The following is a 24,876-nucleotide window of genomic DNA, read 5'->3' on the forward strand; positions in this document are numbered from 1 at the left end:
GACCAGATCCTAGCTATGCTACTCACCGGTCCCCGATGCAAGCAGACCCAGGCTTCTCCGCTTCAGTTTCAGCAGCTGGCAGGTTCAGAAGAGCAGGGAACGGCCTCGTCGTCGTGTTGAGTAAGGAACAAGTTACTTACCTGTAACTGTTGTTCTCCAGCATGGGTCTGGCATGGATTCACATGCTCATGAATATTCCCCGTCGTCAGGCTGGGAATCCTCGGTAAAGAAAAAACCAGTATCAGTTTCGTTTCTGATCTGTCTTTCGTAGTAACAACCAATCACTGGTCTCTGCGTCATACTGACCACAGCCAATGACTGCCCTCTACCTAAGCACCGCCTCTGGCAGCCATCTTCAGATTTGGAAGCACGTGAAGTGGCAGTATGACCAAGTGAAGAGCCGCAGAGGGGTAGGCGGGAGGGTTCGCATGTGAATCCATGCCAGACCCATGCTGGAGAACAACAGTTACAGGTAAGTAACTTGTTCCTTCTCCAGCATGGGGTCTGGCATGGATTCACATGCTCATGAATAAAGAATACATAGCAGTACACACATGCACAACCACGGGAGGTGGCAAAGGCTCAACATCAAGCATCACATCAACTCAACATTAAGCATCTTACCTCCTCACCAGGCTCACCTCAGGCGAACAGGTTGCGCAGCACTGCTTGGCCGACCCTGGCCTCCTCCCTGGAATCCCGGTCGACGCAGTAGAATTTCGTGAAGGTGTGCGTCGACCTCCACGTAGCAGCCCTGCATATGTCCAGCAGGGGCACACCAGATAGGAACGCTGTGGTAGCTGCGATCGCTCTGGTGGAATGGGCTCTCGGACGGCCAGGCAGCGGTCGGTTTGCCAACCGGTGACAGCACATGATACAGCCGGAGAGCCATCTGGAGATGGAAGCCTTCGAGAGAGCCTTCCCCTGATTGACAGGTCCAAAGTTCACAAAGAGTTGCGACGTCTTCCGAAAACCCTTCGTGCGGTCCACGTAGAACTTCAGCGCTCTAGCTACATCCAGCGAGTGCAAAGTCCTCTCAGCCGGCGACGAAGGCGACGGGAAGAACACAGGTAACACCAAGGGTTCGTTGAGATGGAAGTCCGACGGTACCTTGGGCATGAAGGAGGGGTGCGTCCTGAGCACTACCCTCGTGTCGTGGAAAGTCAAGTACGGGGCCTTGCAGGAAAGGGCCTGGATCTCTCCCACTCGTCGTGCGGAGGTGATGGCCACAAGAAAAGCTGTTTTCCACGATAGAAACTTCAACGGGGCCGAGTGCAGAGGCTCGAACGGAGGTCCCATGAGCTTGGTCAGCACCACGTTGAGCTCCCACGCCGGGGCCGGAGCCTTCACCGGCGGGAACGATCTGAACAGTCCCTTCATGAACTCTTTCACCAGACGATGAGACCACAAGGACGTCCGCCCCGTGGTTCTGGTGTATCGGGAGATCGCAGCAAGATGAATCTTGATGGACGCGTGTGCCAGACCAGCTTTGGCCAGCGTCAGCAGGTACGGCAGTACTTGGGGAGCCGTAATCCGTAGAGGGTTAATCTTCTGTGCGCGGCACCAGACAGAGAACCTCTTCCATTTGTGTCCGTAGCATTTAAGAGTCGAGGACGCCCTGGCCTTTGCAAGAACCTCTCTGCAATCGGCCGGTATGTCGTATCCTCCAAACTCTAGCGCTGCAGGAGCCAGGCCTGCAAGTTCAGCGACTTCGGGTCGTGGTGGAGGATGGCGCCTCCTTCCCTGGAGAGTAGATCCGCGTCCACCGGCAGCTTGATCGGCGGGGACGCTGACAAGTCCAGCAAGTCCGGGAACCATATCTGCCTCGGCCACGCAGGTGCGACGAGGATCATCCTGCACCGTGACCTCTTGAGCTGGTTGATGAGCCGGATTAGCAGAGGCAAAGGAGGGAACGCGTAGAGGAACAGGCCCTCCCAGGGGAACGAGAAAGCATCGCCCATGCTCCTCGTCTGGGGAAACCTGCTGGCGAACCTCCGGCACTTGGTGTTCGTCGCCGTCGCGAACAGGTCGATCTGGGGTGTGCCCCACCGTCGGAAGAGGCGATCCACCAGATCCTGCCGTAGTTCCCACTCGTGGCACGAGCGCAGCTCCCTGCTGAGTGAGTCGGCGATGGTGTTTTTTATCCCTGCCAGATGAAACGGCACCAGAAAAATCCCTTGGGCGACGGCCCAATGCCACAGGTCCTGCGCCTCCTTGGACAGCGCTGGGGACCTGGTTCCGCCCTGTTTCCTGATGTAAAACATGGTGGTGGTGTTGTCGGTGAAGATCCTCACCACCTTGCCCTTGAGGGACGGAAGGAAGGACCTGAGGGCCCAAAACACTGCACGGAGCTCCAGGACGTTGATATGCAGGGACTTCTCCGTCGGAAGCCAGAGTCCCCTTGCGTGCAGATTTTCGGTGTGCGCTCCCCACCCTTCCAGGGAGGCATCCGTGGTCACAGTCTCCTGGTGGGCTGGGGCCTGGAAGTCCATGCCCGCCGTCAGATGCGCGTGGGTGCCCCACCACCGTATCGCTCGTCGGAAGCTCTCGTCGAGCTTGATCCTTTCCTCGAAGCTGCCCGTCGTCTGGATCCAGCGCGCATCCAGGAATTCTTGCAACGGGCGCATCCGGAGCCTGCACATGGGAATGAGGTAGATGCAGGAAGACATCATCCCGAGGAGGGACTTGATGGACCTCACTTTGGCCGCGTCGGCCACCAACATCCGTTGCACCTTGCCCAAGATGGTCCTGGTCCTCTCCTCCGACGGGGAGGCCAGAAGGGACACTGTGTCGAGCCTCGCTCCCAGAAACAGTGCGACTTGCGCGGGCACCAGGTGGGATTTGGCGTAGTTCACGGAGAATCCCAGGTCCGTGAGGAGTTGGACGGTCCTTGCCGTGTGGGCCACGGCGAGCTCCCTCGTCTTGGCGCGGATGAGCCAGTCGTCCAGGTAGGGGTAGACGTGAATCCCCTCGCGGCGCAGCTGCGCCGCCACCGGTGCAAGGCACTTGGTGAATACCCTGGGAGCCGACCGTAGTCCGAAGGGAAGGGCTTTGAACTGGTAATGACGCCCTTGGACCACGAACCTGAGGAATTTCCGGTGCCCCTTTAGGATGGGAATGTGGAAGTAGGCATCCTCCAAATCCAACGACGATAGGAAGTCTCCTTCCTCCAGCTGACCCAGGACGTGCTGGAGGGTGACCATCCGGAACTTCTGCGCCTTGATGAACTTGTTCAGACGTCGCAGGTCTAGGATGGGGCGCCATCCTCCCGTCTTCTTCTTCACGAGGAAGTATCTCGAGTAGACTCCGGAGCCCCGAAGCCCCTTTGGGACGAGTTCGATGGCGCCCTTCCTGAGCATCGCCTTTACCTCCAGGAGAAGTTGAGGGGCGTAAAGTTCTTTCCTGGCCACGGGGGGGACGCGCGGGCACCTTCTTTGAAACTCGAGCGCGTGGCCCCGGGCCAGGGCGTCCAGCACCCAACGGTCGGTGGAGATGGACTCCCACACGCTGACGAAGCCCGCCAGCCGGCCTCCCACCGGGGTGCTTCGGTGGGGGCCCGACCCCACGGCCGGTTCAATCCTGCTTGGACGCGGCCTTGCCGCCTTGACCTCCTTGGCGACGACGGCGGGGTCCGCTAGACTTGCCTCGTCCTCTGTAGGCCTCTTGCGACGACGAGCGGGCCGCTTGACGGTAGGAAGCGAAACCGCCGCCGGAACCTTTGGAGGCGCCCTTGCCTCCGCTGCTCCGAAAGGGCGTCCGTCGCTGCTGCAGAACTCCAAGGGCCCGGGCCGTCTCAGTATCCGCCTTGATGGCCTGAAGGGAATCGTCCACTGTCTTCCCAAACAGATTGTTCCCGTCGAAGGGCATGTCCAGGACTCTGGTCTGGACGTCCTGCCGGAAGTCCGTAGCTTTGAGCCATCCACGACGTCGAAGGCAAACGCCGTTGCCCAGCTGGCGGAACCCAGTGTCGGCGATGTCCGTCGCCACGGTGATGGCGTGGTCCGAGGCCACCTCACCTTCCTGCAGGATCTCCAGGGCCTCCGCCCTCTTGTCGTCCGGCAGAAAATCCAGCAGGGGAGCTATCTTGTACCAGAGCTCCCTGTCGTAGCGAGCCACGATAGCCAAGGCGTTGGCCGCTTTAATCGTCGTCGCTGCCGACGAGATGACTCTACGTCCCATAGCATCCAATTTCCTTCCCTCGCCGTCCGGCGGGGAAGTCGATGTGGAGGCCACACCCCCCCCCGCTTTCTTCCTGGCTGCCGCAGAGACGACGGAATCCGGGGTAGGCTGCGCCCGGAGGCACAGGGGGGCCGTGTCCGGGACCCGGTACTTTTTCTCGTACCGGTCTCTTCTAGCTGGCGTCGTGGAAGGGTTCTTGAGGAGGGAAAGGCCCTCATCCCAAATGTAATGTCGTCCAACAGAGGCACTGCGAGGACCGTCTTCCTCTTGGCCTCGCGCCGCTGATAAAGGAAGCCTTCCTTTTTCTTCTCCTCAGGGCAGAGTTGGAAAAGCTCGGAAGCCCTGGAGAACATGGAGTGGAAAGATCCGATCTCGTCGGGCGGAGAAGCCCTGGCGGGAGGCGACGACGGAAAATCCTCGTCGTATGCCTCGTCGTCCGTACCCGTCGCTGCCGTGTCAGTCCCCGTATCATCCCCTCGGGTGGACGGGGAGGAGGGCTGGACGGGGCGCGACGGTTGAAAAGGAGGTGGTGGATGGATCCTTCTTTTCTTGGTAGGGGTAACACCAGAAGGTCCCGGTTCTGGATCCCCCGACGGGAGAGGTTCCTCCGTCGGTAACGGTAGCCTCGTCCTTATCTCGGAGCATAAGGACTGTATGGCCAACAAAATGGCCGCCGAGTTGTCTTGCGGCGCTGGCAGAGGGGAGTCCGACGGGCGAGCAGGGGCCCCGTCGGTATCCTCGACGATGTCGTCGTCGTCACCTGCGTCGGGATCCATTCCGACGGGCTGGCCTTCTTCCACGCCTAGGCCGTGGCTTAAGACCTCGATCAGCTCCTCTTCTGAGGTTGAGGCCGGATCTACGACGACGCCCTGCCCCCCCTTCTTCTTCCCCACGGAGGGTTTCACGGGGGTCCTATCGATGGGCACAAAAGAAGACTCCCTCCGAGGAGGCAGGGAGATTCTGGGCCCCGAGGTCGCCACCACTGGTGCAGCCTCCACAGGCTGAGCCAGGGCCGCCGCGACCGTTTCGATAGAGGGCTTGGTCGGATGGATCAAGGCCTTCACCACCTTAGGTGCGCTCACCGCCTTATCCTTGAGGGAGGGGGCACTGCCACGCTCCTCCTCTGCCTTAGAGCTCGACCGGGGCCTCTCCAGGAGCTTCGCCGGGTGCTCGGCCTTCCTCTTACCCGACCCAGAGCGTTGGCTCGTGGTTGATGGTGCCGGGGAGGGTGCGCCCTGCCTGGCGCCCGTAGAGCCCGACCGTTCGGCGCTCCCGGTGCCAGCGGACTCGCGGTGCTTGGCCTTATGTTGGGCCCCCGTCGCCGGGGCGCCCTCAAAGGTCTTAGAAGACCGCTCGGATTTCTTCTTCTTCTCGCCAGACGGGCTCTTACCCTCCAGCCAGTTGGCGAGACGTTGATGGCGGTCCTTCATGGTCCGTTCCGACATGTTGCCGCAAAACGCACAGTCCTTCTCCACGTGCGTCTTGTCCTCATGAAGGCAGTAAAGGCAGAAAGAGTGTTCGTCCTCCTTAAAGACGTTCTGCAGCTGGCATCCAGGGCAGACCCTGAACAGCTTTCCGGGCGTCGAGCTTCCCTTCTCCTGGGCCATCTCCGAGACCGGGCCTGAGAAGCTTCTGGAGTCCTCCGAAGTGTAGCTCGACGAAATCTTCACCCTTGAGGGGCACAGACGAATCCGACACGGGTCCCCGTTGATCGGATGTAGGATCGGTGGAGCTTGAGGCTCTTTTGACCGAAAGAATCGAAGTTTTTTGAGAAAAAGCGCGAAAAATAGCACTAACGCTCGAGAGCAATAGCACGAGGATCCCAACACATGAACGTGCGGTAAAAATCTGAAGATGGCTGCCAGAGGCGGTGCTTAGGTAGAGGGCAGTCATTGGCTGTGGTCAGTATGACGCAGAGACCAGTGATTGGTTGTTACTACGAAAGACAGATCAGAAACGAAACTGATACTGGTTTTTTCTTTACCGAGGATTCCCAGCCTGACGACGGGGAATATTCATGAGCATGTGAATCCATGCCAGACCCCATGCTGGAGAAAAAGACGTCCCAATCGAAGAAACCCGCACAGTTTGTTACCACAGCAGGGCAACGGAGCGGCCGTGTGTATCTGAGCCAAATGTACACTACTCACTTCAGACTTGGGAACGCCAAGTGTACGAAGCGTGTGAGAGTGACAAGGACTCGAAATACTACACAACCTGGCGGCGGTTACAGAGCAAGACTCCCGTGTAAGCTGGTCAGTCAGCTGGATGGCCCAGAGACACTTCCGAAGGCTTACTGGCAGGAGATGGTGAAGATGCCGAGAATAGCTGTTCCCGCTATTCCAAAGGTCGAAGAACCAGTACAGGTCTTCTGGTTCGATCAAAGGTGAAAAGGGTTTCACAAGGCGACAGCAGTGCAGAGGGGAAGTCCTTCAGCGGGTCACCAGCGATTCCTCGGTCCAGCCTCTTGGTTGCAGGATACTTGGCTCCTGTATTCCTTCCTTCGTGAGAACTCAGGAGATCGACATGGTAGTGGTGTTTCCAGCCCCCTCTTATCCACGGTTCCCTTCGTGCCAAAACGGAGGGGACCCAATGGGAGATCCGCTCATCAACACTCACACCATTCGTGGACCAATCACGGACCACGGTGGTCCCAGGCATTCACACCACCCTAGACTCTCTGGCACCCAGGATGTGTATTGGGACCAGACATCCCAGCCCACATCCTGGAGGCACACACAAGACATGTAGAAGCCCGCGAAAGCATCCGTGTTTCGCGGGAAAGTACATGCCCAAATAAGGAAGGCCCCGGGTCGGCTCGACCTGGGGAAGGTGAAGGGAGCAAGACGGTCAGCGGACAGGACAAAGGAGCCTCGTGGTCTGGCCATTTTGGGAGCCAGGCCACCATTTTGGGTTAAGCGCGGAAAACACGCTTAGAACGCCAAAAGGAGCTCAAAACACAAGAAATGATCGCTGCCACCATTCCCGTCCCTGAATCACTTGCACCGATCAGATACAATCCTAAACGAGTATCTAGGGCCTGTAGAAGGCTAGAGACCCAAGAGAGCTGTAACTTAGCTTACAGTGCCCTCTTGTGTCATGTTGCACGAAAGCCGCAACATGATAAAAGAAACTACGGGAAACAGCGTTCCCCGGTACTGACTGTCTTAAGGGCATGTCAGTTTCCCCATAAAAAAAAGGAGTGAAAGCCCAGAGGAGTGCAGCAGAAGGCTGCACTTCGTTGGCAAAGTCAAGAACAAGGTGAAAAACAACAGCAAAAAGTTTAGGGGTTGCCACATGGAAGGAAAATTACCTACAATTACGAAATCTTTCCTAACACTCGCCCCTCCCAGACTATGGACAGGGGGAACTAATCCACCCCTGGATGAGTCTCTTGTTCAGGTCGGTTAAACATTCTGGACAACCCATCAGCATTGCTATGTTGGACACCTGGCCTATGCTCAATAGTGAAGTCGAAGCCTTGTAGACTTATGGACCATCTAAGCAACTTTGGATTCTCCCCCTTCATGTTCATTAGCCACTTTAAAGGCTTATGGTCAGTTTGCACAGTGAAGTGGGTCCCATAGAGGTAGGGCCTCAGCTTCCTTAGGGCCCACACAACAGAGAAGAACAAGTTACTTCTTACCTTGTAACGTTCTTTCGACGGGATGTTCCTCCGACGTATTCCTCATCTTAGATATCTCCTTCCAGCTCTGCTGGCCTCGGAAAATTTTTTCTCTAGAGGGCACTGCGCGTCGACGTCCTCCGAGTCGATGTCCTTCGACAGCCGCCGTATCGACGTCGACGTCATCCTGCCTATAAAGGCCGTGCGCAGCGTCCGTTGCTCAGTTCCGTTTTGTAGCCCACAATAATACTTTCTGGACTAACTAATCACCCTGAAGGAGCGTAAGCTGCAACAACAAGGGAAGTAGAACTGCGGGGATGGATGGGAGGGTCGATGAGGAATACGTCGGAGGAACATCCCGTCGAAAGAACGTTACAAGGTAAGAAGTAACTTGTTCTTCGAAGGGATTGTGTCCTCCGACGTATTCCTCATCTTAGATAGGCTCCCATAGCAGTATTCTATATTCGGAGGAGGGAGTACTGACTTCACGCTGTCTTCTATTGATGAATAGAATGCAGTACAGCCCTTCCAAACCTAGTCTCTTGACTGGAGGAGGAATCCAGATTGTAAAAACGTGTAAAGGTATGGACAGACGACCATGTAGCGGCCGCACATATGTCTTTAACCGGCACGCCTCTTTTGAGGGCCGATGAAGCTGCAATACCTCTGGTCGAATGAGCCCTAAGGTTTTGAGGGGGCTCTTTCCCTGCCAGTTTATAACATTCCAGAATGGCTAGAATGATCCATCTGGAAATGGTCTGCTTAGTTATTGGTAACCCCAGCTTGTGACCTGTGTAACCTACAAACAGCTGGTCTGCCTGTCTTATCCTGGCTAGTCTACTAATGTAAAAACTTAAAGCCCTCCTAGGGTCTAGCCTGTGTAACCTCTCTTCCTCTTTCCCCGGGTGAGGAGGAGGATAGAAAGATGGTAGGGTAATCTTCTGAGTGATATGGAATTCAGAAACCACCTTTGGGAGGAAATTAGGCTTCACTTGCAGGACAACTTTGTCTTTGTGAAAGATTGTATGAGGGGGTTTACAAGAAAGAGCTTGTAATTCGCTCACCCTTCTAGCAGATGTAAGTGCTATTAATAAAACAGTTTTAAGGGTAAGGAATCTTAACAAACAAGAATGGAGAGGTTCGAAAGGTGTACCCATCAGGAAAGTTAGTACTAAGTTTAAATCCCATAGGGGAACTTGGAATGGTCTTGGGGGATAAACATTGGTTAACCCCTTTAGAAACTGTATTACCAAGGGTAATTTGAAATAGGATGGTTCTTCCGCAGTACGCTTAAAGATGGATAGCGCTGCGAGATAGCCCTTAATGGTGCCAACTTGAAGGCCTGAATTTGCCAAATATAGTAGGAAGGACAAAACCATTGGTGTACCACATGAAAAAGGGTCAATATTCTGTTCTCTACACCAGCTGCAAAATCTGTTCCAACGGCAGCGGTATAAAGACTTTGTTGCTGGCCTCCTTGCTGAAAGCAACACCTCCATAACATCATCAGGGAGGTCCCAATCCTTGTACCTCAGCCTTTCAGAAGCCAAGCGTGAAGGTTGAGGGTTTTGATGTCTGGATGGAGAACCTGACCTCCCTTCTGTGAGAGTAGGTTCTCTCTGAGTGGAAGTCGAATTGGAGGGCAGATGGACAAGTCTAGAAGGTCCGGGTACCACGTTCTCCTGGCCCAATCCGGGGCAATTAGGATCATGGTTCGCCGGAATCTTCTCAACCTCCTGATCATTTGAGGAATGACAGGGACCGGTGGGAACGCGTACAGAAGCGGAAACTCCCAGTCCACTATGAACGCGTCTCCCAGAGCTCCTCTCGGGGGAAATTCCCTTGAGCAGAACAGGTCGCATTTCCTGTTTAGGCTGGTGGCGAACAGATCTACCTGAGGGGTTCCCCAAAGGGCGAAGATCTCTTGAAGGACTTCCTGAGCTAGCTCCCACTCGTGGGAGACTGTGTTCTGCCTGCTCAGAGCGTCCGCTGTCAAGTTCTTCTCTCCGGCTAGGTGAACTGCCGATAGAGAGATTCCTTCTTGGATTGCCCAAAACCAGAGCTGCATCGCCTCTCTGCACAGGGGTAGTGATCCTACGCCTCCTCTTTTGTTGAGGTAATGCATGGCCACCGTGTTGTCCGTCATTATCAGGACGTTCTTCCCTTGTACAGCTGGCAGGAACGCCTTCAGCGCAAGTCTGATGGCTCTCAGCTCTAACAGGTTGATGTGTAGTCTGGACTCCGATGGAGACCAACGACCGCTGATGGTCAAGTCGTTGGCGTGGGCTCCCCACCCCGTGAGTGAGGCATCCGTGACTACTGTTATCTCCGGCCAGGGTTGCCAAAACTGTTCTCCTTTCAGAATGTTCTCCTGACAGGCCCACCACCGAAGGTCTCGAGCCACCCCGCCGGGAACCTGGAGAAGATCTGTCATTCTCCCTGAGAATTGTGACCACTGAGTCCTCAGTGCCCACTGGAGGGATCTCATTCTCAGGCGAGCCTCTGGCACTAGGAAAATGCAGGATGCCATGAGGCCTAGCAACCTCAAAAAGTCGAAGGCTGGGAGACGTTGGGCATGCTGGAACTTGGTAACCATCTGTAGAATATCTTGAGCCCTCACCTCTGGTGACGAGGCTTTTCCCAGGGAAGTATCCAGGATCGCTCCTATGAACTGGAGTCTCTGCGATGGTATCATTTGTGACTTCTTTAAATTGAGGGAGAAGCCCAGTCTGTGAAGGGAGTGGCACACGTGATTTAGCTGGATCTGAGCTTGTTCCGGAGGAACAGCCCTGATCAACCAATCGTCCAGGTAGGGGTAGACGTGAATCCCTTCCCTCCTTAGACTTGCAGCCACTACCGACATTAACTTGGTGAAGACCCTCGGGGCGGAGGTCAGCCCAAATGGCAGCACTCGAAATTGATAGTGAGAGTTGCCAATTGCGAACCTCAGGTATTTCCTGTGTTTGAGATGGATAGGCACATGGAAATAAGCGTCCTGAAGGTCCAGAGATACCAACCAGTCCTGGAACTGAAGGGCCTGGAGGATCTGAGAAAGAGTGACCATCTTGAATTTGTCTTTTCTGAGGAATTTGTTCAATTCTTGCAAGTCCAAGATGGGTCTCAGTCCTCCGTCTTTCTTTGGAATGAGAAAGTAAGGGGAGTACCAGCCCTTGTTCCTCTCCGCTACAGGTACCGGTTCTATGGCACCTTTCTCTAGCAGGTCCCAAATTTACTGCAAGAGGAGCGGATCTGGAGCTTTCTGAGAGCTGATCCCCGGTGGATGACTCTGAGGTATACGTAGGAAAGGCAGGCAGTAACCTTGGGCAACTGTTTCCAATGCCCAAGCATCTGACGTGATAGCCTGCCATACCGCCAGATGTTGAGTCAACCTGCCTCCTACAGATATCCTGTGAGGGAAGTCCTCAGAGTGGTTTTGGGGCGGCTGATGCAGATGCCGATGGTAAAGAGGCACCTGCTGTTGCTGCGGCTTTTGAATATCTACCCCGTCCACCTCGGGTAGTTCTTCTTTGACCCCTTTGAGCCGGTCGTCCTCTACCTCTTCCGAATGCGGAGTAGAAGCGAAAGGTCTTGCCCCTCGCAGAGGTTCCTGTGGGACGAAAAGGAGTCTGACGGATTGCAGCTCCTAGGGATTTTGCTGCTGCTTTTGAAGTTTGCAGTTTCTCTAAACTGTCATCCGCCTTTTTCCCGAACAAAGAAGAGCCATCGAATGGCATGTTCAAGAGCCTGGCTTGCACATCTGGGGCAAAACCCGACTTTCTCAACCAAGTGAATCTCCTGGTTGATGTACTTGCCGCCATTGCTCTGCTGATACTGTCAGCCGAATCAATGCCCGTCTGGAGGGATTCGCACATAGCGTCTTTACCGTCCTGTATAATATTCAGGAACGCATCCCTTTCTTCTCCCTCCGGGATGCAGTCAGCCGCTGTAGAAGCACACTCCCAAAGTGTATGGCTGAACCTAGCAAGGGTGCAAGTAGCATTAACAGACTTTAACGCCATGCTACATGCTGAAAAGACTTTCTTTACCATAGCATCATATTTTTTATCGTCCCTGTCCTGTGGGACGGTAGGATAAGCCGTCTTGACATCGGTAGAGGATGCTGCTTGTACCACCAGACTTTCTAGGGATGGGTGTTTAGACAAAAACTCTGGGTCTGTGGAAGATACCCTGTACTTTGTAGACAGTTTTTTATTTACTGCTGGTATTACATCTGGGGTTTCCCAGTTTGTCATGATCTTTCTCTGAAGAGCTTTATGAAAGGGCACCACAGGATCCTCTCGTGGGCCTTTGTCAAGAATATCCGTGAGGTCATCTTGTTGGAAAGATTGTGAAGGTGCAGACCACCCCATGAACTCTGTAATCCTGGCCATTAAGGCTCTGTAGGGGGTTTCAGCATGCTCCCCCGGGTCTGGCTTAGCAAACTCCACCTCAGGGGAAGTGTCTAACCCACTTGCCTCATGTAAAGAATCATGAAGATCCTTTAATCTGCGCTCTTCAGAGGAAAATTCCTCTCTAACTGGGGTTACAGGTCCCTGTAACTCAAATGTGTCTTCCTGTTCAGACAAATCACCCTCTTCTAAAATTGAGGATATAGTTCTCAATTGTTCTGAACTCATAAAGGGAATAAATCCCATTTCCAAGGCAGAGGGTGCCGAACTTGTCATTATTGGCCTCGAAAACGTCGATGTCGTCGACGCCGACGTTGAAGGCTTCGAGCGTGGCGTCGAAAACAGAGGTGGAGGCCTCGAAGACCTCGACAGAATTGGAATTCTACTCGACAATATCGAAGCCATCGACGTCGAGGGCCTGGGGATAGTCACTGGATGTGTGGTAACCGTGACTTTTCTTGGCGTCGATGCCGGTGTCGAAGCTGGCGTCGAGTCGACAGACCCGTGTGTCGAAGGTCCCCCCGACAACGGCGTCGAAGACATCGACCTCGACGTCGACGGAACCTTCGAGGAAGGTTTGGAGGTCATAGTCCTGCTCGAGGGTTCGAGACGCGCTCGAGAGGTTTCTTTCGCCGGGTACTGCGACTCGCGGCGTTTTTGACCTTTGGGTCTTTCGACCAGAGCATCGCTCTCGGCAGTCTTCGAGGGGGTCGAGGCCGCTTTCTCGAAGACGCTCATCATATTCTTTCGGAATTCCTCCCATTCAGCCCGGGAACTATGTTTCGTGGGGCAAGGGATTCTTTTTGGAGAAACAGAGGAAGAGGAAGACGGAGAAGGGGATCTTCGACGTCTCCTCTTCGAGTGCTTCGATCTCGAGGAGTGATGAGACCCACTCCGAGACCTGGAGTGCGAATGGTGACGAGGAGACGAATGTCTCGACTTCGTCGACGAAGAAGAAGCTTTAAAAGTCTTACCTTTCTCCAGCTTCCCCCTACGCTCCTTCAGGGCCTTAGCTGTCATGGACATACAGTCCACGCATTCCGAACAATGGTGTTCAGCTCCCAAACACCACAGACAAATTCTGTGAGGATCGGTCAACGACATCTTTTTCCCACAATCTCGACATTTCTTGAAGCCGGATTGAGGAGTTGTCGGTTCCGACGAGGAAGCCATCGAGTACGGATCGAATAACTCGAGGTAAATAGGATTAATCTGACTAAGAACTGAGCAACGGTATTCCGAGGCACTGAGTAAGCGCGGAAAAACGGAACTGAGCAACCGACGCTGCGCGCGGCCTTTATAGGCAGGATGACGTCGACGTCGATACGGCGGCTGTCGAAGGACATCGACTCGGAGGACGTCGACGCGCAGTGCCCTCTAGAGAAAACATTTTCCGAGGCCAGCAGAGCTGGAAGGAGATATCTAAGATGAGGAATACGTCGGAGGACACAATCCCTTCGAAACATTCTTTCTCTACCGTGGACCATCTGAGCTCTCTGTCCTTAAGCTGGCGGCTAATAAAACCAATAGGGTGTTCCTTACCCTTCTCATCTACTTGTGATAGTACAGCTCCTATCCCAGTGTCAGAGGCGTCCGTCTGCACGATAAAAGGTCTTTGATAATCAGGGGCCCTGAGGACAGGGGCCTGGCACAAGGAGTCTTTTAAGCCATTGAAGGCCTTCTCACACTCGTCGGTCCAAGTTACCTTCTTGGGTTTCTTCAGAGTTGTGAGGGCAGTCAGAGGGGCAGCTATGGTGCCATAGTCTGCCACAAAATTGCGGTAATACCCCGTGAGTCCTAAGAAGGCTCTCACTCGGGTTTGCGTAGTGGGGGTAGGCCAGTCTTGTACTGCTTGTACTTTACTGGGAAGAGGCTGTATCCTCCCTCCACCTACTTCATGTCCAAGGTAAACAACTGAGCCTTGTCCAATCTGGCATTTACTAGCCTTTATGGTCAGGTGTGCTTTCTGAAGAGCCTGGAGCACAATCCCGAGGTGTTTCACATGGTCTTCCCAGGTGGCACTGAAAACTGCTATATCGTCCAGATATGCAAGACAGAATTCGTCCAACCCATTCAACACATGATTCACAAGCCTCTGGAAAGTGGCAGGTGCATTCTTCAACCCGAACGGCATTACCCGGAATTGGTAAAGGCCGTCTGGAGTAGAAAATGCTGTCTTCTCCTTGGCATGCTCTGCTAAAGCTATTTGCCAATAGCCAGCAGTGAGGTCAAACGTGCTGAGGTACTTGGAGGCACCCAAAGTATCCACCAGCTCATCTGTTCGAGGCAAGGGGTGTGTATCTGTCTTGGTGACAGCATTCAGAGCCCTGTAATCCACGCAGAACCTCAATTCAGAAGTGCCTGCCTTTGGAACCAAAACCACAGGGCTGGACCAAGCACTACTAGAGGGTTCAATCACCCCAAGGTCTAACATCTTGTTGACCTCGGTCTTAATATAAGACCGTACTTTGTCTGACATCCTGTATCCCCTACTTTTGCTAGGTACACTGTCTCCTGTGTCAATGTTATGTTTGCACCAAGGTGTCAAACCAGGCGACTGTGAAAACAGGGGGGAAAACTGCCTAAGCAAACTTTTCACCTCAGCCTGCTGATCAGAAGTCAGGTGAGGGGCCACTCGGACACCCTCAAAGGAGCTATCTGAAGGACCGCTTTGGAACAGGTCGGGGAGAGGTTCAGACTCCTCTTCCTCAACATCTGAAGCCAGTAGCAGTGCTGCGATTTCGACTCTTGGGACGAAAGCCTTCAGCCTATTCACGTGAAACACTTTTGAAGCCTGTCCAGGCTTTCCAAGGTCCACTAAATAGTTAACCTCACCCAGGGGCTCCACCACTGTGTAAGGGCCTGACCATTTGTCCTGTAAAGCTCGAGGCCTTATGGGATTCATGATCAGGACTTGCTGACCAGGTGTAAAGTTGATGAGGGAAGCTTTCTGGTCGTACCAATGTTTCACCAGCGCTTGTCCTGCCTTCAATTTATCACTAGCCAAGCCCATCAGAAGTACCATCCGTTTTCTGAGCCCTAGCACATAATCAACTACGTTGGTAGTAACAGGGGGAGTGGGCATCTCCCATCCCTCTTTGACGATGGCTAAGGGTCCCCGTACGGGATGACCGAACAGAAGTTCGAAGGGGCTGAAGCCAACACCCTCCTGTGGTACCTCTCGGTAGGCAAACAGTAAACATGGTAAAAGAAGATCCCATTTTCTTCTCTGAGGTTCCTCCAGAGCCCCAATCATGCTCTTTAACGTTCTATTGAAACGTTCCACCAGACCATTGGTCTGGGGGTGGTATGAAGAAGAGAACTTGTAGGTGACCCCACATTCTTTCCACATAGCCTGCATATACTTCAACATAAAGTTGCTGCCACGATCCGACACAACTTCTTTAGGGAAGCCAACCGTAGTAAATATGCCAAGTAAAGCTTTTGCAACTGACTTGGCAGTTACAGTTTTCAATGGGATGGCCTCAGGATATCTGGTTGCATGGTCGACCAGCACCAGGATAAACCTATTGCCCGAGGATGTTTGCGGGTCAAGGGGACCAACGATGTCGATCCCTACCCTTTCAAATGATACCCCCACAACTGGGAGCGGTACCAACGGAGCTTGGATTGTCGCGCCAACTTTACCAGACAACTGGCAGGAGGCACAACTCCTGCAGTGACTTTCTACTTGCACCCCCATCTTGGGCCAGTAGAAGTGCATGGATAACCTTTGCTTGGTCCTCTTCATACCAAGGTGACCAGCAAGGGGAACTTCATGCGCCAACTGCAGGAGGAAGGGCCTAACAGCAAGGGGAACCACCAACCTCCTATGGTCTCCTTCTGTAGACTCTGTGGGCTCACTATACAGGAGTCCACCTTCCCAATAAATCCTATGCGTCCCAGGAGGTTCACCCTCAAGCTGGGAGCAGGCCGGTCTCCTTAGGCCTTCCAGAGATGGGCACTCACGTTGGCCTTTACTGAATTCGTCCCTATCAGGACCTCCTTCAACTAACAAGTCTTTTAGTTCAGGATGATCGTTGGGGTCAAATACTTCAGGCATCGCCACCTCCTCGTCAGGCCCGGGCGATTGACCAACTTCCTCCACCCCAGTGGTAGGCGAGCTCGGGGGAATATTCTCTTTCCCTCGTCTTGACTTGTCGACTCCTTTCGCCTTGGGTTTCCCCTTGGGCTGGGGCAGCGTATTGGTCTTGGCCAATGCTGCCCGTGCTTGAGACCGTGTGTAGGGTCTTTCGGCAGTGTCTCCTACGAGCCCTAAAGCTCTGAGATCATTACCTAACAAGACCTTTCCCGGGACGTTTCTCTGAATGCTCACTGGAATCCTGACTGCTGTACCATTTAAAGTAAGATTTACAGGTATTACTGGGAACATACGGAGTGGGCCGTCAGCCAATTTAGCGGGCATCAGAGTAGCTCTGGCAACTTCCTCTGAGTCTACCAAGGTAGAATCCACTACAGTGCGACTGCACCCACTATCCCTAAGAGCTGGAGTATCTACTCCATTGATCAGCACACTGTCTTTAAAGTAGTGCTTGGTATTATCCGGAATCCTAGCATAAGCCTCTGCGACTTTAGGCTCCCAGGAACCCAGGGACACTAAAACTACCTCAGCCTCTATCCCGCTGGGAAATGAGTCTGAGGAGAAGGATGCTCCTGTAATCTCTTCTTCCTCGTAGGAGGAGAAGGCCAGATTAGCGGAGTGGACCCCCAAAGGTCTAACCTTACACCGGGGATCCCCCTTCACGTGGTCAGTTGCTCCACAAGCAAAACAAGATCCATTGGGTCTGTTTACATAGGGAGGCTTATTGTAACCAGAGTTCTGTTTCGGAGGCTGACCTCCACTACCCTGTGAGTTCTCTTGTGTCTTACCCTTATTTTTATTTTTGTGGCCCTTATGAGAAGAAGATTTATCAGATTCTCCACCCTCCATATCTTTGGACTTTTTCCCTTCCTCCTGCTTACCAGGATGAGTTTTGTCCTTATGGGACACTCGATGTGACACCCATAAGTCGGCTGCAATGGCCAGCTTCTTAGGATCTATCTCCTTCGAATCGGCCAAATGCTGCTTAAGCTCCGGGGAAGAAGATGCAAAAATGTGTTCCAGCATGACAAGATTTATCATGCCTTCGAAGGTAGAAACCTTATAACCTTCGACCCAGCCAGTTAAGTTTTTCAAGGATTCAGTGACATAAGATACCCAAGTACCACCTTCCTTTTTCTTATACTCTCTGAAACGTTTCAAATATTGGGCCGAAGTCTTCCCAAACTTTAAAATGAGAGTTTGCTTTAACATTGCGAAATCAGCTCGCTCAGCCTTCGACATTTCCATAATGGCACTACAGCCAGAATGGGGCAGTCTGCTGAGTAACCAGGCAATCTTATCAGCATTGTCAACTTGTTGAACTTCGCATGCATACTCAAACACATTCAGCCAGTCCATAATGTCATTCCTTTCTTCATACACACTGAGCAGATCTTTCGGAAACCGTGGATGAGAGGAAGCCCCGGACCCATGTCCAGGACCCTTGGACCCATTTGCAAACTGAAGCTTGGCCAGTTCCAACTGGTGATCCCTGTCTTTTTGTTTTTCTGCCTGTTCGATTTTTAGTTTGGCTATGCTGAATTCAAGCTCCTGTTGCCTAAACCGCAGCTCTTGCTTCTTGAATTCAAGCATAGCCGCCCCATCAGCACTGGCAGAGGAAACATTAGACATCTCGTCCTCCCTGTCCTCGTGGTCGCGATGGATCAGTGCAGCGGCAGAACCGTCAGTTCTACCAGTGAGAGCAGCCCCACCACCTTCCGCACTGTCCTCAGAAGTTATAGCGTCAAGCTGCGCTTCTTGCCACGCCACGATTCTTTGGATCATTTCCAATTTCGTGCCTTGAGAGGAAACACCTCTCTCCGCACACATCTTTTTCAATGTTTCTGATTTGGAAGCATTTAAAGTTAACAAGGTATTTGTTTCCATACTGTTAGATAGGACTATGGCCTTTTTAAAGTTATACTACAACAATTCACTACGTGTCCTGGTTGGAATAACCTGAAATGCCTTAGTTCGTGCGCAACACTGGATACCTTCAGTCGTATCCCACCGCTGTACACCAATTTGTTAAGATGGATTTCTGAACTCTGTCCTGGTGGCGCAGAAGTTCAGAAGGCCAACCTAATTACTTGGAACAGGGTAACCTCTGGACGAGCCAGACCAATCAAGGTAGCGATCGCGGCGGTCAAGACTAGGTCTCAAGAGGAGTGAGGGTGACTGAAAGCCCGCAATGAGCACACAAAGCAAGATCACTTACAAACTACTCCAAACAGTTGTTATATTAAAAATATATACACATTTATTTCAAGGCCTTTAAAACAATGACCGTAGTGAGAAAATCACAATATAACGATAGTAAACCAACACATACCATATCAACACAATATATATACAAATACGACAGTCTCAAGCGTTATATGCACGAAATGGGTAGTCCACCTAAAAGGGAAGGAAGACAGGCAGTGCGAAATAATGCTTAGACCCAGTTCGCCTTCAGAGGCACCTAACTAGATGGAAGTCCGAGCCCTGCGAAGAGTGGAGCCTTGTGCTCAAAAGTACCTGCACGCGCTGGTGCCAACAGGCAAAAGAAGAAGCTCTTCGAGGGAAATCAGGCAGTTCAGTTTAGTGCACAAAAGAAGAAGAACAAGTTCCGCGACTCAAGCGCAGCCTCCACAGTGGGCCGAAGCAGACCGCGAGTACGAAAAAGGGTGCTGTTGTACACAGCGGGGAAAAGCAATGGGCTCCTGCAGGAGGGCGACCAGATCCTAGCTATGCTACTCACCGGTCCCCGATGCAAGCAGACCCAGGCTTCTCCGCTTCAGTTTCAGCAGCTGGCAGGTTCAGAAGAGCAGGGAACGCCTCGTCGTCGTGTTGAGTAAAAAGACGTCCCAATCGAAGAAACCCGCACAGTTTGTTACCACAGCAGGGCAACGGAGCGGCCGTGTGTATCTGAGCCAAATGTACACTACTCACTTCAGACTTGGGAACGCCAAGTGTACGAAGCGTGTGAGAGTGACAAGGACTCGAAATACTACACAACCTGGCGACGGTTACAGAGCAAGACTCCCGTGTAAGCTGGTCAGTCAGTTGGATGGCCCAGAGACACTTCCGAAGGCTTACTGGCAGGAGATGGTGAAGATGCCGAGAATAGCTGTTCCCGCTATTCCAAAGGTCGAAGAACCAGTACAGGCCTTCTGGTTCATTCAAAGGCGAAAAGGGTTTCACAAGGCGACAGCAGCGCAGAGGGGAAGTCCTTCAGCGGGTCACCAGCGATTCCTCGGTCCAGCCTCTTGGTTGCAGGATACTTGGCTCCTGTATTCCTTCGTTCGTGAGAACTCAGGAGATCGACATGGTAGTGGTGTTTCCAGCCCCCTCTTATCCACGGTTCTCTTCGCGCCAAAACGGAGGGGACCCAATGGGAGATCCGCTCATCAACACTCACACCATTTGTGGACCAATCACGGACCACGGTGGTCCCAGGCATTCACACCACCCTAGACTCTCTGGCACCCAGGATGTGTATTGGGACCAGACATCCCAGCCCACATCCTGGAGGCACACACAAGACATGTAGAAGCCCGTGAAAGCATCCGTGTTTCGCGGGAAAGTACATGCCCAAATAAGGAAGGCCCCGGGTCGGCTCGACCTGGGGAAGGTGAAGGGAGCAAGACGGTCAGCGGATAGGACAAAGGAGCCTCGTGGTCTGGCCATTTTGGGAGCCAGGCCACCGGTTTGGGTTAAGCGCGGAAAACGCGCTTAGAACGTGAAAAGGAGCTCAAAACACAAGAAATGATCGCTGCCACCATTCCCGTCCCTGAATCACTTGCACCGATCAGATACAATCCTAAACGAGTATCTAGGGCCTGTAGAAGGCTAGAGACCCAAGAGAGCGGTAACTTAGCTTGCAGTGCCCTCTTGTGTCATGTTGCACGAAAGCCGCAACATGATAAAAGAAACTACGGGAAACAGCGTTCCCCAGTACTGACTGTCTTAAGGGCATGTCAGTTTCCCCATAAGAAAGGAGCGAAAGCCCAGAGGAGTGCGGCAGAAGGCTGCACTTCTCTGGCAAAGTCAAGAACAAGGTGAAAAACAACAGCAAAAAGTTTAGGGGTTGCCACATGGAAGGAAAATTACCTACAATTACGAAATCTTTCCTAACATGAGGCAACTTAAGAAGGGAAAGAAAAGTGTAGGGCAGGCAGAGGGCAAACTGATTAGCAGCAATTAGCAGGTGGGTGGGGCAGAGGTCACCTAAATCCACATGTACCAGCTGACCGACTTGCCTGTTTCTATTTGATTTCCGGCAGTGACACTTGGAATGTCGGTGCCTACACCATGATCACCATGATCATGTGTTCTATCTGGACAGGGCAATCCAAATCTATCAGATGACCGAGCTGGGAGAGAATATGGTGGGGGTGCCTGTGTAATAGAGCTTGAGGTGTGACAGGTGGCACAGAGAGCTCTGCTATTGCACGCCAAGGTTATTCTGGTATTAGTAGGCATAAAGATGCCATGTTCGTGGACCTAGTGTAAAGGTGCTGGAAGATAGAGAAGTGACTCCGTTATTTTGAAGGAATGAAGGGATATTTTTGGTAAACACAGTCTCTCCAGTTAATGGAGTTTAGTGCTAGATTGAACCGTTAGTTCCAGTCTGCTGTTGCCCTGGAAATCACAAAGGAAAGGTTTATTTTGAAGGGCATCAAGAATCATATGTTACGCTTAACCAGGGATACCAGGATAACATAGTCAGAGAGGCTCATAATACAGGGGTGCACATCCTTTGGGAGCAGACACAAATGGCATTTGCTTGACTTTGTTCATTGGGTCTTGGCACAGAACAGGAAAACCAACACCCTAACCAAAGAAAATAAAACAAGAAAACAAAGAGGAAATCAATACATTCTCAACAAAAACACAAAGAACAACTTTAGCAGGCAACAAGAAACTATTGAGAGAAACAGTAATGCAAAGGTTTTTGCATACATTTGCAAATGTTGGTGATCATGGTCTAGGCACCAACATACTTAAGAAATACTGTTATTGCATGGCCATTTTAAGGACCTCCCAGTATCCATTTAATTGCGATAAGCTTCTGAATTGACTTGACGAAGGACAACCCATATATAACAGAGACAACATTAGGCATGCAGATAGGGTATGCGCGGGCAGAGCTGCAGAGGATCGTTACCTGTGCTGCCTGGTGGTCCTGGGACTTTTCTTGCAGTGCCCTCAAACGAGCCACTTCTTTCTCCTTCTCCTTCCTGATCTTTGCCTGCTCAGCTTCATATTCCGCTTCTCTTGCCTAGATGAAGCGAGGGAAAGCTGTGTTATTCGTTGTATGGATGAGTTTTTAATGCTGTAGGTTGTATCATTACACTTTATTTATCAGCAGCCTTTTTGTGATCACAATGGGGGTTCGTTTCTGGCCTGGGATTTCTAGTGATGGAGCATGGAAGTTGTGAAAGCACAGCCTGCTCAAGGGAATATTCATTCACATCAAATATGTTTGATGAATAGTAAACCCATAAAGACTATTTTGGCCTGGAGAATCTGAAGTGTTCTTATTCTCACTTACTGGTGTAACCCTACGCATGCTGTTATGTGAAGCTGTGTTCAATATAAATTATGACAAACAAATCGTGAACTGTGAAATTGAGGAAAGTGCAGATAAGTTTGAAAAGCAGGTGAACTGTTGAAAATCCATAATTGGTCTGTGACTAGAGCAGCCTAAAGGAACAAAAACAACTTACAATGCAATGGTTACAAATACAATAAAAAACTACAAGCACCACCTCGTACCCATTACATTGATCCAAGTGATGAAAGAGTTCCTGTTTCAACCACTATGAAAGGTGATTTTCCAGTCTACAACTACTAGGCGCTGCTTCCAATTTTGTTGTATTCTATTTGAATGTGTGATCAGCTGCCTCCTGGGCTATATCCTGTGGCTGGTCAGGATGATGAAAATTAGTTAGTACTGGGGTTTTAGCCCTGGATGGCGCTTGTACCACTAAGAGATGAAAAACTCCATTATCACGTTATGATTTAGTTCAGCATGTTTTTTATTTTATTCGTATCTTCAAAAGTTGCAAATCAATAACAGTTCGTTTGCTATTTAGTCATGTCAAACATGATTCTTTCTGATAGTTCCACCTAAATGTTCCTCGTGTCCTATAGTTTGTTCAAAAATGACTTGTAGGTGGAATTTTCCTTGTTTTCTTATGAGCTTTTTTGGGGTAGTCGCAGTTACGTCACTGGGACTTTTTTTTCTCCAATAGTTGCCTCACTAGGACTTTGTTCCAAGCTAAGTTTATTTACTAGATAGTCGCAGTTACGTCACTGGGACTTTTTTTCTCCAATAGTTGCCTCACTAGGACTTTGTTCCAAGCTAAGTTTATTTACTAGATAGTCGCAAGTCCAAGGGGAAATGGAAGCAGCCTTTGTAAGCCTATTAAAGGGTGCTCTTTTTAGACACAAATTACCTAGGAGTTACCAGTAGGAAAACGGAACTGTACCTCACAGTATTTTAGCGCATGAGTTGCTAGTCATTTTTTAAAACCTTTTTTTAATCTACATGAGTAACCCATGCCTCCAAATGCAGTAAGGGAAGGAGAAACGTATCTTGGTTAGAAGACTATTTTTATAGATAAGGAGCCTTTCCTTCACCAGTGTAGGTCCTCCCCAAATTCGTAAGCTCAGAATACATTACATAGCAGTGCGCTGCGGGCAAAGAGAAAGGGTTGTGTTGTCCGAAAAAGCAATGCCCACTCAACAGTCCGAAGAAGCAAGCTTAAGTGAATTCATTGGTTAACTTTCCTGAGTACATACCCCCTTTACACCTACTTACATAAAACATTAGGAAGCCTGTTAGTCCGAGATCATATTATAGAAAAATATGCAGGCAGACGCATAGCGATAGCACTTTTGCCAAAGCTCTTTACTGAGAACATATTTACTTACAGAATCAACCAACCGAAGTTGGTACTCATTTATCGCCCTCGGAAGGATAGAAGGCTGAGTTGGCCTGGCTAGGATTCGAACCTGGGACCTCTAGCTCACAGCAGCGAGCGCTCGACCCGCTGAGTTATCTTACCAGCTTTATCATATAGTCCAACATAGATAACATTGTTGACAGCTATACAAATGTATTCAAAAAGATATTCCAGGGGCGTAGGATCAGTCTTTCTACTGTGAATGACCCGATAGGAGCTGGATGGCAGAAGGGGGAAGAGCAGGGGAGTGGGCAGAGCCCCCACTGTCAGGCTTCTGAGCCTAGTTTTCTAAGCTCAGATCTATAGTGCAAAGGCACGTAACTCTGCAACGTCTCAAGGAGCTTGGATGTAAGAAGAGCAGACATCCATCTAAGAAGAAAAGAACGCTCTCTCAATGCCACTTTCCCAGAGAAGTTAATCAACACAATGTCACAATTGCATGAATATGAGCTTGAAAATAAAAGCAGAAGTAAATTGGATATCTTTATAGAAACATGGGGAAATCGTTTGACTACAACATTAGGTAAGTTGAATTCATGGAAAAGTAGTAAAAACGTAGTGAAAAAGCCTTTCTTGCCAGACTTAAACTTCTTATATCACCTCCACTTGAGAGGTGCACGGGGACAGCCTATAGATAATGTCCCAAGCACCCCAAAATCAGCATGTCCTTTGAAGGGGTTATCTGGCCTCTCTTAAAAACCACAAGCCGTCTTGTTGGTAAATGTAGGACCTCGGGATAAAGTTTCAAAGCCAACCAATGCCTTAGGGCTGCGTTGTGAAACAGAACCCTGCAGAATCTACCTCCAAATAACACATTGACATCTTGCTCAGTCCTCTTTATAATGACAACATTAGGGGCACGTCAACTACATGATGAATGTAGAATGGCACCAAAGGAAAATGATGACAACATGTGTTTTGATTAGTTAAACACACCGTTTTTTGACAAATGTTCTTGCTTCTTCCTACATCGGATACATTTTTACCATGACAATAATACAGCATTGCGTCGGCCCTCCAGCAAAGATCTTATTGTGTTATGCCATGCAAAATTACTCGTTCGAGGTCAAAAGACCTTTTTTTTTCTGACTGCAAAAAAATCTATTTAGAAAGACTGTTCCGTGACCGCACAGAGCAGTCTTTCTAAATTGAACTGGCACGCCCATGGCACACGAGTGAGCACAGGGGCGGACAAGCTCACCAGGACCCGGAAGCAGAGTAAGAGGGGAATGGGTAAGTGTGTGTGTTGGTGTGTGTGTGTTGTGTGTCTGTGTTTTTTGATTTGGGGGAGTCTTGGGTGGGGACGGAGAGGGCAGGGTTGAGAGAGGTGTTGGGGGCAAAAACCCCTAATTTTGAGGTAATCCCGTGGGAGAGGGTGGGGGGCGGGGAGGAGCAAAGGGGTAGTCAGGGGGTGAAAGTCCCCCAATAGAAATAAAAATAAAAACTGCGGGCATGTCCTTTTCCCGCTTTCTGTGGGCCGCACAAGATAGACATAGAAACAAATGACTAAGTCCTGCTATAGCCTGGATTTTTGCCATTTGCACAAGCTCTTTGTGCTTTGGATCCTGCAAGCAAAAAGGTGGGTTGCAAAACGGTACTCAATGT

The 24,876-nt window shown here is 51.1% G+C and overlaps 1 protein-coding gene across 1 annotated transcript in view; it reads right to left on the reverse strand.

Moving 5' to 3' along the window:
- Window positions 1-24,876, reverse strand: part of CFAP45 (cilia and flagella associated protein 45) — a 368,333-nt gene that overhangs the window by 83,665 nt on the left and 259,792 nt on the right. Inside the window, exon 9 of the mRNA XM_069604692.1 lies at window positions 21,468-21,581. Within this exon, the coding sequence (XP_069460793.1) occupies window positions 21,468-21,581 (114 nt within the window). The remainder of the gene's footprint in view (window positions 1-21,467; window positions 21,582-24,876) is intronic.

Source organism: Ambystoma mexicanum, chromosome 1p (genome assembly GCF_040938575.1).
Source record: "Ambystoma mexicanum isolate Mex_15411 chromosome 1p, UKY_AmexF1_1, whole genome shotgun sequence".
In the NCBI taxonomy this organism is placed as follows: Eukaryota; Metazoa; Chordata; class Amphibia; order Caudata; family Ambystomatidae; genus Ambystoma; species Ambystoma mexicanum.